The sequence below is a fragment of the Morone saxatilis genome, unplaced genomic scaffold, assembly GCF_004916995.1.
Source record: "Morone saxatilis isolate NCDOM2014 unplaced genomic scaffold, NCSU_SB_2.0 Contig17, whole genome shotgun sequence".
NCBI classification, from domain to species: Eukaryota; Metazoa; Chordata; class Actinopteri; family Moronidae; genus Morone; species Morone saxatilis.
The window spans coordinates 18,196,178-18,211,128 of NW_023339729.1; the positions used below are offsets into that span (position 1 = coordinate 18,196,178).

Sequence of the window (14,951 nt, forward strand, 5' to 3'; positions counted from 1 at the left end):
GTGTGTGTGTGTGTGTGGCATTTCTCAAAATGTGCAAGCATTTGTTGAAAATCAAACAAATCAATCATTTCATGCAGGAAAGGGGCGTGAGGCATCAACTGCACTGCGCCTGGGTGGAAATAAGATCACAGATACAGAGAAACGTTTCTGTGTGTATTGGTGAAAAGCACCAAGGCTGACACACGGGAAGGTGATTGAGGAACCACAACCATCACATCCTGCCGTTCAAGAACCAAAATAAATAAATAAATAAACAGCTCAGTTTTACAAGCACGCACATAAGGCTCAACTACTCGACTAACGGCGCAAAAAGCACAGCAAAAAGCAGAGTGATCTGTATGAAAACGCACTCAGCAGCCGTGCTTGTGTCGTGCAGTCGACTTGACAAAGCGGAAGTAAGCGTTACGGCCTCGTCCAATCAGAAAACGCGAAAGGGTTAAATGTAAGAGCAAAGCACAACAACAAAGCGTCAAAGCAGCTAAAAACACCAACAAATGGAAACGGAGTTCGGTCCTAGCTGCAGCGGCCGTGTGCAGGGGGAGCCGCACCGCTGCTCGCTGTGTGTGTGCATATTACATACATATATATATGTGTGTGTGTGGTTTTAACGGAGCACATGGTGGAGCATGGCTAGCCCCTGCAGCCCATCCCATGCAGGGACAATGGGTCGGGGAGAGCACAGCAGGCCCGGCGCTGTGGCTCCATGAGACTGTGCACTGACGGAAGGCGGGGATTCATTCACTCACCGTCGGCCTGTGCAGCGCTGGACCACGTATCCACTTCGGTCGCCATGGCGCTCTCCAAATGCTCGACTAATACGAATTAAAAAAAATATATATATCCTCACGGTGTGCTCCCTCCTGTCGAGCAACAAATCCCCCTCCCCACCCCCAGATAAACGTCTGCAGAACAAGCTGCTCGGTGTTTAAAACTGACTTTTGACAAATGGCACGTGAAAACAAATATATCCCCGAGCCTTTTGTTTGTTTTGGGTTTTGTTGTTTGTTTGTTTTGTTCGTGCTGCACGGTTATCAGCTGAAGAAAACACACTCTCACAGCAACAACCAAAAAAAAAAAAAAGATCAGATTGAATTACCACGAGACAAAAAAAAAACAAAACAAATAAGGCTAAAGAGTGAAGGAGGTAAAAATGCAAAGGTTGCACGCTCCTCTCGGCGTTTACGGCTGGGAAGAGTAAAAAGAAAAACGAGCCTGAGAAGGAAGGAAGAGGGGAAAAGAGAGCAGGTTAACTAGTCGGAGAGCATTTCAAACAAACCGTCTGCAGGATAAACAAAGTCTGTTTTTAACTTTGCAGGAGCGAGCCGAGAGGGGGTCACGTGGGAGTAAACGCGGATGGGGAGTGGTCAATAGAGGGGGTGGGTGCTGGCCGGTCTGACCAATCACAGAGCGGCTGCTGTAATATACAGACTGCGCTACATAAAAAATAAAAAAGTGTTTTTTTGTTAGATTTTAAAAGCCGTAACAAGTAAAAAAAAAAAAAAAAAAAGTATCTTAAACACATACAAAAATCACGAAATTACGTTACATTAAGTTTGCGTTGCATTTTATTAATTTTGTTACTTAATTAAAAATATATATATTTACTTCCTTATCTTATATCTATCATTCTATATATTACATTATGATTCTTCTTTCAGTGTCTATGAGGTTTATTGAGTGTTTATGTTGGTTTTGTTAATAATTATTTTTATTACATCAAATAGAATTAAGTAAGTTAACTTTTAATTGTAATTGTTAATTTTGTGGGATTACTGCAAAAGCAATGGCGGCTTGGTGGCTGTGAAACTGTTGGTTGCAGATGTTTGGGTGTTTACCTCCTCTCTTTTTATGAGCTTTTCAGTTCTCTCATTTCATCGTCAGCCTATAGTAGTGGACAGTCTGTTTGTACTGTATTTTTTGGTGTATTAAGTTGAGATGTCCCTTTGTACCTGGTTGAGGACTAATGTATGTTGCTGCATGTCATTCCCCACCTCTAGGTCTCATTTCCTGTCAGTTCACTACTGTCTTTTAAAGTCTAATAAAGGCAAACATGGCGCAGCAATACAAACTACTGCTTAAGGGAGACCTACAGGTAAACTTGCTGTGCATGAGAAAACCTTTCAGTCCACATTAAAGTATTTTTGTCATCTAAATTCACACCACAAGGTGGTGCTGAAAACATGTGCAGCTGATGGCTAATCAGCATTCAGGTGCCCTCAGTATGTAGCAGCACTTAAATGTTGGGACACTATCCATGTTTTTACACAATTTTTTGGATAGTTTTGTCCCCTTCATGAGAGCTACTGGCTGCTTTATAATATAAAACATATCTTATGACATGACAGTTGGCTCACAACTAGCTTGTTATAATCATGGCAGGAGGCCTTGGTGCAAAAATGAGCCGATGGGCCTATATTTAACTCCTGTGTCTTCCACTCTCTGTGCAATTTGTGCAGATTTTCTACCCTACACATATTAGGAATATGCAACATGTAAAGTCATAATAAAGGTATTTTAACACAAGGACCAATACAGGCATTAGGATTAGGTAATAAAGCAAGAACCCACCTTTAGGTCCCTTATCAAGTTAGCTGATTTTGTGCTTTAAAGAGAGCTTATTCCCAGTTACATTAGCACAAACCAGTTATATTTAATTCTGGAGTTCTGGGGCAGTTACCCACTTTTCCCATCTTCGGTAATAATAAGTAATATTAAGCAAATTCTTGGACTTTTTCAGCTCTGCTCATATTTCTGAGTGAGAGGAACAAATGCAGACAGACTGGTCTTGTCAAAGCATATGGCAGCAGTGGGTATATTACAAGCATGTACGACAACAAAAGACTGTCAATGCTCTCATGCTGCATGTTGTTATTGTCATTGCTGATGCACACAGTGCTGTCAGTTAGACACAATCACAACAGATTTCACACTTGTGTTTCTTGTGGTTTACTCCTGAAAAAATGAAGCTTTCAGATTGAGTGCAGCCTGATGATTCATCCTGAGTCACAGTGTTAGATATTTAAGAGTGGGTGTTTTTAGCTTATTCTCTGCTTGAATGAGTTTAGCTGTATTTCAAAGCAGAATATTCCTTGTACACCAGGCAACTACAAACATGTGTATGGTGATTACAAAAGTACAGACATGTTTTTGGTAGCACTCGTTAGCATTTATTTTGACACAAAATCCAGTTTTTGTCGAATAAAGTAGCGCATATGTCTGTGTCCAACTTGGTAGACTCCCAGTGAGCATCAATGCAAAAAACCTCAAATGGAAGAAACCTAAATACAACCCCACCTTCTGGAAAAAGCACCGGGATGTGTGCAACCAAACAAATACTTAAAAATGTGAGAGCATCTCAGTGTTTGAATTTTACATCAGAAATCTCTATGCTATACACCAAAATACAAAATCAATTTGATATACATGATGACATAAAAATGTTTGGATATTCATATTGACAAATATCATGTTAACAAATACCAACAACAATCAACTTTGGCCTCATAATAAGCGACAATGATTGAACACCACAACAACACGGCTGACAGTAACTCTCTCACACATGCATACAACACACTGAAGAGCTGCAGGTAGAATTGCACAAGGATACCCTCAAAGAACACCACATTTTGTATTAATATTAATCTGAACTATTCCACATACAATCACATATAGATACTTCTATAAATCCTGCGATCTCGTAGCTGCAGGAGTAAAAGGAGAACACTTTGTTTCCCGGGAGACAAACTTATCCTGAATCAACAGGGTTTTTTATCTTTTGTGTTTTTGTTTTTTTCCTGGCAAACGAGTTCAGCCGTACCAATGTGGGCTCTGTGTGTTTCTTTTTCAAATCTTCAATTCTTGGCATTACAAAATAAAGTCAGTACAAATATAGAGTAAATACTATCTTGATAAGGAGAAGTAAACAGTCCTTTGCAGTCAAAACTCAGCGAGGTAACAGTCTTATATCAGGCCTTGGCCTTCAGTGGCAATGAGGGTTGAGTTTGGGCATTTTTGTCTGTACACACTAGCTGCTGACAAGGCAAAAAAAAAAAAACTACTTCTATGTACACTGAATTCAGATCAGTTTGGCTTCAATGTAAAATCAGAGTTGGGGTAAAACAAGCCCCTGTTTGTGTCTCTTGTGGATCACCATTATATTTGAGTCACAGAGCTAAATGTCTATTTTTATGAAAACCAATACCTTGTGATATTTTAAAAAATCAACACACAAAAGTTAATAACACTTTGAGAATCCTCAAAGACAATGTCATCCATCTGGACAAGCAAATATTCACTCCGAATATTACCAAATATTTTCTACTACTCTATCTCTTCCTGAGTTCTCTCTGTTTCTTATTTCCTTTGTTTACTGGACAAGAAAAAAAATAAATGAATGAATAAAGTTTTTTCATCATTACACAGATTCATAAAGACCAGATTAAGAATGCTATGTAAAATTACAAACAGTCTAAGAATTAAGTCTACTATAAAATTAATAAATTATTGACAAAACAAACACAACTGTATACTACTGGATAATAAATAAAGTTCAAACAATCTTGCCCTCATTCCCAGGCCTGTGAGACAAAGTTAGCAAATTTAAACACATCAGCTGTTCCAATTTTTAATCATTTGCATAACTTCATCATAATTTAATGGTTTTGTTGAGCTATTTCATGTAAAATTGGCACTAAAAAAATAGGACTCACTTCCTACTCACGTTTTCCTCCTAAATATTTTTGAATGTGCATAAACAAATCTTTTTTATTCTGTATGAAAACACAAAAAAAAACCTGAATATAGAAAATATAACATCATGTTGTACAAATCCAAGGACATAACGTTATTTCCAGTTACCATCTTTGTATCGAATAGGAAACAGAGTTGCAACTTGGGAAATGGCTTGTTCTTATATCATGTAGCTAAAGGTTGTTTTCTTTTATCCAAATTGACAGAAGAGTCTTTGAGGAATCTGGAAATACCTTCAGAGCAGCGGTAGCACAGTGAGTATTGTTTTTCAAAGATCGTCAGTTTATTTTTCAGAAACACGGATGCTTAACTCAGTGACCTGAATGTAATGTGGTAACACACAAGAGGCACAGACAGAGGCTACGGTAAAACCAGATAATCTGAGTTTGCACTTGGGAGAAACCTTAAGCCAAAGGCATTTAAAAATGCAGTATGATGTACAATCAAGGGCCTCTGCCCAGCACAGCTCACGGATCAGTTATAAAGAGGTAAATGTCTTTTTCACAACAGTTAATTTCCTATCAACCAGCATTAACTAGAGTAAGGAAAAAAAGTGTGAATACTATTGCTAAATACTATTTTTGCAAGTCTCACATGTATTACATATTGTGTATATTTTATAAAGAGACCGCTAAGCACTGCTAGAAAATGTTTGCCCATTTGATGTACGACTATACACAATTTACAGAAAACGCACACACACACTCACACTCACATAGCAGCAGTAAACTATAGAATGCCTTACAGAAAGTCTATTTTCATCTAGGCACCATATAACCTTGATAAACATACATTAGCTAGAACTAATGAGAAAATAACAACTGTCCATTCTTTAGCCAAAAAATGTACAGCAGCCAAAAGGCTTTTTTGTCGATGTGTTCAGAGGACGAACAGTCTCCGTCAGAGCATTCGTCACCTTTGAGACACATCTGTGACTCACTCCAAAAGAGCTTTAAAAAGAGACGATCAGAGGATGTCTAGAAAACCTTCATAACGTCTTTGTATTCCCCATTGAGGTACACACAAACACATGATTTGTCTATGACAAAATAAAGGTGTTATTGAGCTGAACCAAGACAATGATCTTTGTCCACAGAAATGAGTTGTAAGCTTTGCCTTTAGGCTTTAGACAATTAAGTCGGTTTTGCACAGAGCCGAGGACACAATGAAGTGGCCTCTAGTCAATGAACTACAGAGACATTTGTCTCATAATAACTACAGCAAGACAAACATGTACCAAAATGTGATTTGAGACATTCTTTCTTTCTAAATCTTATCCTACGCTTTAGTACATTTTGTACTTATTAATTCAATTACAAGAGAGTACATGTGTGCTATTTCCACTACTTAAGACCAGGATTGACTAACTTGACACAATCCTAGGAAGTACAGATCATCAATCAAGGGTATCAACCTCCCACTCCACCCACTGAGGCTGCCTATTCTCTAGTGACAGACACTGTACAATTGGACATCAACTGACAAATTATTTTACATACAAAAACAGTTTAAACCAGGATACATTTAAAGGAAAGCAGTCCAACTCCCAGAAGTGACCACATGTTTAGCCACAGCAATAATAAAAGAGCCATTATTCTGACTGCAACTTTAAACCTTCACTCCGTACATTTGATATTTCACAAGCATTACTTGACTCAGACAGACATTACGATGGGCACTTCCTTTCAAAGTGTCCTCTCAAAGCCCGCACCCGGCAGTGTGCACCGCACCGCTGCAGATTTGGACACTTTTCCAGAGGTTTTCAGTCAATCATCGTGCTATAAAAATTCCGCGTAAACAATTTAATAATATAATATTGTTTTTGTTGCAATGCATAACCTTTTACATTCATCATCAGTGACGAGATTAGGCTTAAAGTTTCTGCCTTGTAAAAACTCAACAGTCCGTCCATGAAGGAATCAGATTTACATTGCCTTGCAAAAATGGCAACGACCAACCAGGAACACATTAAATGTTCAAACACATTAAATCCAAAGTCAAACAGTCAGTTAATTAAACAGTATAATCATGTAACAGTCTGGAACAACAACGTATAATCATAATACCATTGTAAAGCTTTGCCACCCACACATTTTAATCAATGTTTGCACCCCTTTTCCTTCAAGGAGCAACATAAGACACAAAGTATAAAACACACACTTCTTGTATCAACCTCAATAGTTGCCTTCCCTCTTTATATCCTCTGATAAACAGAGGGAAGTAGGCAAGTGAAAGCAAAAATTCACCCCACAACAACAAAGGTCACCAGTTAGTCCTGTGACCTCAAACCATACTACAGTTGTGATCCTTTTCAAAAGTTAGAAAGTAAATTGAGATCACATAAATTGATCCAGACACAGTTTGTTAGAAGCTGCTCTTCTGGAAATATATTGTTCCGTCATTTTACTTTATATACTCCTAGAATATACATTTTCAATTCAAGATATCAGTTAATGGTTAACAGTTTTGTTCGCTGATTCAATGGCCTGGGATCATTGAGTGATATGTGATATCAAGCAGTGGTTCCCAACTTTTTTTGCAGTCTGACCCCTTCAAATGAAAGAATATTTTGTTGTGACCACATTGCATATGTCAAGACATTGTGAGCAGTTCCAGCAAAGATTGATTTTTGCTTCTTAGATTGTTTCATTTGAATGCCCAAAGAGGTAAAACCATCTATAATTTCACATAAAAAAGCGAAGAATAAAGAAACATCTATAAATTATTATATGACTATCATATGTTTTTCTCCTTTCTTATACTGTTAATCATTACATGACCCCCTCTGATTTATCTTGTGACCCCTTAGAGGGATCCATACCCCCCAGGTTGGGAACCACTGACTATTAGGACTTTCCATGCAGAGAGAGAAAGAAGAGATCTAAAGTAAACTGTAGAGGGATGCAGGGATGGTAAAAATGGATTTGGTTAGCATGTGGGAAAGAGAAAAAGAGCAATTCCTTAGCATCAGTTTAGAGAAAAAGATAAGCCTTTTCCTGAACCACAAATAAATTAACTACAAAACAGGACTTTCAGGTGTCGGCTTTGCTTGGAGTTACTCATTTGAATACAGGAAAAAAAAGGGGAGGATCCATTACTTATCCTGTCCCTCTGCTTGCAACCGTTACAGTAAGACCTGTAAGGCTTTTCTTCAGTGATTCAACGTTTTACCTACTAGTCTCGATCTATGAGGATGCTATCAAGCATAAACATCTCACTTTTTCCACTTGTTTGGTGAAATCTCACTGGCCATCAGCTTACAAAGACTCAACAGTGATGATGGCCTCGCCTGTCTTCTGGATGATGCTGGAGGATGAGGAGACGGGACCACACTGCTCAGCAAGCGGTGACTGAACAGCGGCCTTCGCTCGTAAAGAACAGTCCACGCTGTCGTGCAGCACATCTGCCCTCTCCCCTTCCTTCACAGCCTCTTTCCCTCCTTTACCAAAATACCCCTTCTGCACTTCCTCTTGCTCCTCTCTCTTCACATGGCAGCGGCATACCTCAATGCCAGAGTCACCCGTTAACCGGCGATGCCGGAAATGATCCTCCTCGTCATCTTCTTCTTCCTCTTCCTCCTCTTCTTTTTCTTGTTTCTGCTCCTCTTGGTTGTTACAATGTGTGAAAACAGACACATTTGAGGAGAAGAGAGCTTGTTTAGGGGGAGACAGAGTGGGCCTGGGGGGTGGACCACAAGATGAGGCCTCTTCTTCTTTCTTTTTCTGAACAGCCACAGCTCCAAGCGGGTCTGAGAGGACGAGCGGATGGACTTGACCAGGAGGGAGGGAGGATAACAGAATGAGTGGAGAAAGTGGGAGGCGAGAAGGGTGTGACGGACGAGAGTGTAAAGGAAGAGAGAGTGGTGGAGCTGAAGGAGAGACTCCTTCGTTGCCATTAGAGGACCGTCTTCGTACGGGTATGACATCTGGAGTAACTGCAGGTATAACATCAGGTGGAACTTGTGATGGAGGTGGCGGGGAAGGAGTTGGTGTGAAGTTGAACCCAACCCTCGGCATGACAGCACAGTCACCCCCTGCTTCACTGGGTGTGGAGATGTGGCTGCTGTCGTACGTCTCGTCCGTCACCTGGACAGAGAAGGAGGTGCTGGAGGGGGAGGTGAGGGAGCACGACTCACAGGAGCAGCTGGTGTAGTTGTCAGAGCTCTGGGAGGAAGTCAGGCCACTGGGACCGGGGGCCAGGTAGGGAGGGCAGGGGTGACGGTGGTGGTGATGATGGGGGTAAGAGGAGCTAGGACCCCCCATTGCACCTCCCTGCAGAGCAAAGACGGAGCTATAAGGCGGAGGAGGGGTACTAGGCTGGGCCGCCACCTCCTCGTAGGAGGGCAACTTGAAGGACGCCAGAAAACCTGTGAAAAAATAAATATACATCAGCTGCTGCTTGACTTGTTAAAGCATAAGACTGGAGGTATAGTATTCTATATTTCATTGTAAATCAATCACATTAAAAGACCCAAACAAACAATTAATTCATCCTACTAACAAGTAAAGCCTGTCCTTTGTGCTAGAGAACAGAGACCCCCATTGTTGTCCAAAAACTACTAAAAACACATCAATGAGCCACCCCAATGCACTGTCATTATTACTATTAAAATTACCAACACCCTTCTAACTTGCCAAACCAAATGTGTACTTATTCCCTGCTTAACATAGTTCCCAACAAATGAACTATATACCTATAACTATATATTTTTTAAATTAAATTATATTTTTGATCCACTCCCAAAGATTTACTGTATGTCCTTATTAGGAACCAGTGCCAGAGACAGGCTGAGGAAGTCCGAACATATTGAGAAATGAATTAACACGTTGTTGGCTCTGGTCTTCTTATGGCATTTGTTGACATTAATTTTTAACACTAAAGTTACTTTTTATGCTATTTTGCTTCTCTTGTGTCCTTCTGAGGGAGTTTAATTTTACCATACAACCAGGAACAAACAGGTGGAACAAAGAGAGTGTCAGTTTTATTCAGCTAAAGTTAAAACTTTTTAAGTTACTTAACTGATTGATGTTCTATTTAATACATGTTAATTATTTAATGTTTCTGTTGCAGTTATGTTATTCTGCATTGTTTAATATTGTCTTGAGATATAAAACCCTGTATCCAACTGCATTCAAGACCCCAGCATGAGAACACAACATTATCAGACGCTGCAGCTCCCCTGACAGTGTAAGGACAAATAAAATAAATATGTGAAATTAAATAACATAAATAAACATACTGAGGTCCAACATTGATGAAGGGTAGTTGCAGGCTCCATTATAGGCAATCAGATTGATCTCCCTCTGTCTCTGCTGCTGCTGGATCCTCAGCTTGGCCCGGCGGTGGCGGTAAGCACAGAAACAGCTGAAGAGGATCAACACTGTCCACAGCAGCCAGAACCCTGCAGAAAGCAGGAAATGAACCCAACATGAACCCAGCATTCATCATTATGAAAATAAACATTAAAGTTGTGTCCTGTTATCTGAATTACATCTCAGATCTTCTCAGATTACATAGAGGCAAAACATTTTTTATTATTAGTTTCATATTACTACTGTCCATTTTCCAAAGCTTACCCTAAAATATTAGATTTATTTCCAGCTTTGTTGCGGTTGATTTGACCACGATATCAACTTTAAGACATATTTAAGGTAATTAATTGCATTAAATTTACTGCTCTTTTTTTCTAGCATGGGTATTTTTCTTCCATTCAAAGATACTGTAGCTCATGAGTGCAGTGGTTTCTAGTATCCCACAGGTGTAGAAGTGGCAGATAAAACATAAGCATATACTTAACCCTTAACTTTATCTGTAAATGTCCACTTTTATATGATCCTGTGAAAAACATTCAGTTTCAGATGTCATTTCAAAGTGATTTTTAAGAACTAGCGATCAGCTTTAACGAGACAGCATTGCAACAGGAGGCTACAACAGTTGTTTGGTGCCTCCTAGTGTTTGCTTTCGATCTCTGACCGTGGCAGTATTTTAGTTTGACTTCAGTGACATAATAACAGCAATGTATGGTAATGTGCAGGGAGAGGGGAAAAGCCCAAAAAGAGCATATTAATTATCTATACGTAAATGGTAAGATTTTAATTATTATATTTAATTAATATGTAATGTTAACCAAATGATAAAAATTGTTCCATAAGTTAGGACCCATCTTATTAAAAACTACTCTCTGCAAGTGATTTGTTTGGGAAGATTAATATTTTGACTCTCTGGTTTCTGAATTAGTTAGTTTGAAAAAAGACATGACCAACATCCATCTCTGAATTTTCTGGCCAGATTATTTTCACATACAGCAGCTTGTCTGCATATTCTGGTTGGATACATCCAGTCACTACAGCAGAAATCCAATCACAGGGCAAGCACCATCATAACCTGTTCTTAATATGTAAGAGCAATTTAAGTCAAATTAGATTTTTGCATCAGGATTTTTTCCTTTTACTCACAAATGACAAATGTCAAAAAAAGCACAGTTTTAGCCTCGGGACTCTGTCCACAATAGAGAGGAAGTCAGTCAGTTGACTCACACCAGAGTTCATAATAGTAGGTACAGCAGCCAGTCTCTCCGCAGCAGTGCCCTGTTTCACACAGGTAACCTGGATTGTTGTTTACCCCAGGACAGTACTTGGGACTGACAACAGGCCGGCTACCAGAACCACCATGATGCTTCACCACCTAGTGGACAAAACACAGCATCACATATCACCATAACATTACTGAAAATAACATTACTGCAGAGGTTCAGTTGTAATGCTTGGTATGGCTATGGTATTCCCTTTGACAGATGACAGTGGTAGAGTTGGTTCTTGAGCCTCACAGGAGTAGACTCTCTTGACTTAAAGCTTTTAACCAGAATATGAGGTCCAGACAGAACAGGAGGCCAATTTGACACCTATGTTTGAACTGAGACAGGGGTTTAATTCCTCCCCCTTCATGCAGCCACCTGTTATTAACCGACCAAATTTCCACACTTAAGCCTTGTGATGACAACTGAGCCACCTCCAAGATAACTGAGCAAACTCCATCTGCTGATGAAGACCATAAGAGGCCACTGAAAGCTCCAGGAAAGCTAGCAGGTGGATCATAAATCTGGCTTTGCTGATTTTCCAGCCACTCGAGGCCTGTACGACCAACAGTAAACGGACTATTAACAGGGTTGATATGAGCCACAGACTGTGCCAAAACAGTGAAGTTGCCGGCCATAGAAACCAGTGAGCTGTGATAATTCTCTATGGTCTCCTCGCTGTGAGTGACCCCCTTTCACATTACACACATTGATGTATTGTTAGTATGAAAATATTAGTGCCGTTTAAAGATAATTTTGTTAGTTGACAGAATGTTTGTTGGCAGCAACAGGTTAAGGTTACACTTCAAATATCACACACCTTATTAACTGTACGCATGTCAGCCTCCTTCTGAGAAACAGCCACCTAAAATGAGAAACGAAAGCACCTCTGTGAATTTTACAGTTACATCTTAATCATTCACAAGTCAGTGCAAGGGTGAGAAGCAATTAAACCCAGACATTAAATATTAAATGTTTGACACATCATAAAAATCTGGCAAATTTCAATGCTTGGGGAGAAGAGCCTCGACGAACTACAGAAAAACCATAAACTACAATAATAATGCAGCCAGAAGAGGTTGCTAAATCTGTTATGTACATAGTTACCACACATGAGACTGAGAAGTGCAAACAAATAATTATGCATTGCCATAGCAACCACTGTGGTTACACTTGGAGGCTTTTTCTACTCATGTGGACAATGCTTTATATTATCCAGTGGTATGAAATGTTGCGTTGTGGTTGAAGGTCGAGCTCCCTACCGTAGCAGCTTCAGTCCCGTCCAGCCCCTGCAGGGACATGGTCATCTGGTAAAAGACAGAGAGGTACAATGATTAAGAGGGAGCATTAGAGAGAGAAAGGATACAATGCAAATGGCAGGAATAAACAAAAAGATCTGACAAGGGCATTCTAGTAATCAAGCCTGACAAAAAAAGGCCATTAAAGGCCTATTTTCCCGTTTAAAGATGTTGGTTGCCCTCCAGTTCTGGCTCTTCAAGGAGATGGGAAGGTCAATGGCTTTTTAACGAAACCTTTTTCTACTCTGTGGGTCAAGATAGCAGACAGAAGGCACCAATTCCCAGTCATGCTCCTAACACCTTGTGCTTTGCCTTTTTCTTCCCTTGTTTCTTTTAAATGGACACATGCATGCAAAAGGTACACCTCAACTGTGATGAATTAAAAGAGTCAAGGGTTGCAACTGCCAATTATTTTCATTACTGATTTGTCTGCTGATTATGTGTTAATCAATTAAGTATTAGACACCCAACATGCATTCCCAAAGCCCAATATGGCATGTTCAAATTGTTTGTTTTGTCTGACAAACAGTCTAAAACCCAAAGATATTTAAATGTATAGAGATAAAAAAAAGAAAAGCAACATTTATCTTTAGTTAGTCTCTCCTTAATAAATGGCTTAACTGATTAATTGAGCAATTATTCTGCCAATAGACTATTTCACTAATTGGCTTTCAAAGGCAGAATTAAATAACCCCAGTGGTTGACTGATCAACACATTTCAAACAAACTTCTAATTATTCCATTCTTGGTTTATAGCAAGCTATAGCTATATAAAAATTATATTACCGGATAATTACATTCCCTGACTGGTTGCTCTCCGTGTGGAAATTGTAAAAAATTAGTGCTATCTGTCACCCCTGCCACCAAGCTCGTCACACCTGTTGTCAAAACCGACTGTCACATGTGGGAAAATGACTTCTCTGCATGGCTAAATATATCTCATGCTCACAACTGAAGGTCTGACTTTGTTATAGTTTACCAGCATCTTAACATAGTACCATTATCACCCCTGCATGAGACTTTGAACTGCTGGATGAAAACACACCTACCCACTGTTTTATCTCTCCTGAAGCCAATTAAGAACATGATTCCAACAAAGGCAAGGTGTTCCTAAAGAAAACCTAATTATCTCTTGCTTTGTATGCAAACAAAGAGTTAACTGGTTATTAAATTGAAAGAGTTACACTGTAAATAGATTTTCTCTCTTTTCCTATGAGCCTTTATACCACCGTGTAAGGTAAGATTCTGTTTATTTAATTTGGAGATGTGTAAATGAACCTTCAACTCCCCAGTGCAATTACCTTTACGTTAACAAGCTCGGGCTTTCATATATTGAAACATGTGATATGTTTTGTTCACTCAGCTTGCTCTGATGTTGTCGTATATACGGTGCATTCATTTGTGAGTGTGTGCGGTGGAGCATCGCACTGCATCCCACCCACCAAACCCTGCCCACCTCCCACTAAGCACTGTGCTATAATTAAAAATGTTGTTCTCGCTCCAGTATCACCTTTCTGCTCGCTCAGGGTGGAAACACACATTGCACCAAATAATTTGAGATCATTTGTCAAAGTTTTCTCCTGCTGTGGTATTTCAACCCTAATCTTTCCAAAACCCTTTGAGGACCAACGCTTTAGCAGTAATTCACTAACCAGATTCATATGCACACTCTCAGAGGGGAGACCTAGCAACTTCCACCTGATAGAATAAACTCTGTGGAAAACACTGTTTAGATGGCCTTTGCACTCAATGCTGGTGGACTCTCTTTTTCTTCTTCCTGGGAAACGGTGTTCTGTTTAAGATTAATTGAAAAGGAGGTTGTGGTTTTAAAGTTTCACTGGCAGTTTGTCCAAAATTGTTTGATTTTTTTTTAACAGGGGGATGACCCAAAGGGAGGGGTAAGGTTAGGGTTAGGGTACACCTTAACCCAATGGGTGTATTTCCAGTAGCACACTAGTGATTGATCATAAAAATGTTATAAGAATACTACAGGCAGTAGTGTGTCTCTATGATCCTCTCTACTTGTCACTTGAAGGCGACACTACTCTATTGTATACATAGACAGATTAATCGGTTGGGCGGTTAATTTTGATGTAATCAGTATTGGCCCATGACTGCACTCACAAGGCCGATAAACAACAAGTCAGCAGGCAGCCTTGTCAGTGTGGCTGCTGTGCAGCGATGGTACCCTTTGGGAGTTTTGGGAAGGTGGTGAAGAAGTCAGTCTCCAGCCCTGTACTATAACTGTCATGCACCCTACTGTAAATGTTGGTCTGGATTTCCTCTTTCCTAAATGTAACGCTTTTCTCCCATCCTAAATGACAGCA

General features: G+C 39.7%; 2 protein-coding genes across 2 annotated transcripts in view; both read right to left on the bottom strand.

The window, feature by feature from the left end:
* pdcd4a (programmed cell death 4a) overlaps positions 1-1,293 on the bottom strand; it is a gene marked incomplete in the record, with an annotated part of 13,701 nt that extends 12,408 nt beyond the window's left edge. The window contains 1 exon segment of the mRNA XM_035660028.1: positions 747-1,293. Coding sequence (XP_035515921.1) covers positions 747-792 — 46 coding nt within the window.
* Positions 1,294-3,152: 1,859 nt separating this feature from the next.
* The window catches only part of LOC118327500 (proline-rich protein 36), a 15,583-nt gene continuing 3,784 nt past the window's right edge, over positions 3,153-14,951 (bottom strand). The window contains exons 2-6 of the mRNA XM_035660876.1: positions 12,589-12,633; positions 12,147-12,191; positions 11,289-11,436; positions 9,992-10,153; positions 3,153-9,118 (exon numbers count right to left, since the gene is read on the bottom strand). Coding sequence (XP_035516769.1) covers positions 8,010-9,118; positions 9,992-10,153; positions 11,289-11,436; positions 12,147-12,191; positions 12,589-12,633 — 1,509 coding nt within the window. The 3' untranslated portion in view covers positions 3,153-8,009. The remainder of the gene's footprint in view (positions 9,119-9,991; positions 10,154-11,288; positions 11,437-12,146; positions 12,192-12,588; positions 12,634-14,951) is intronic.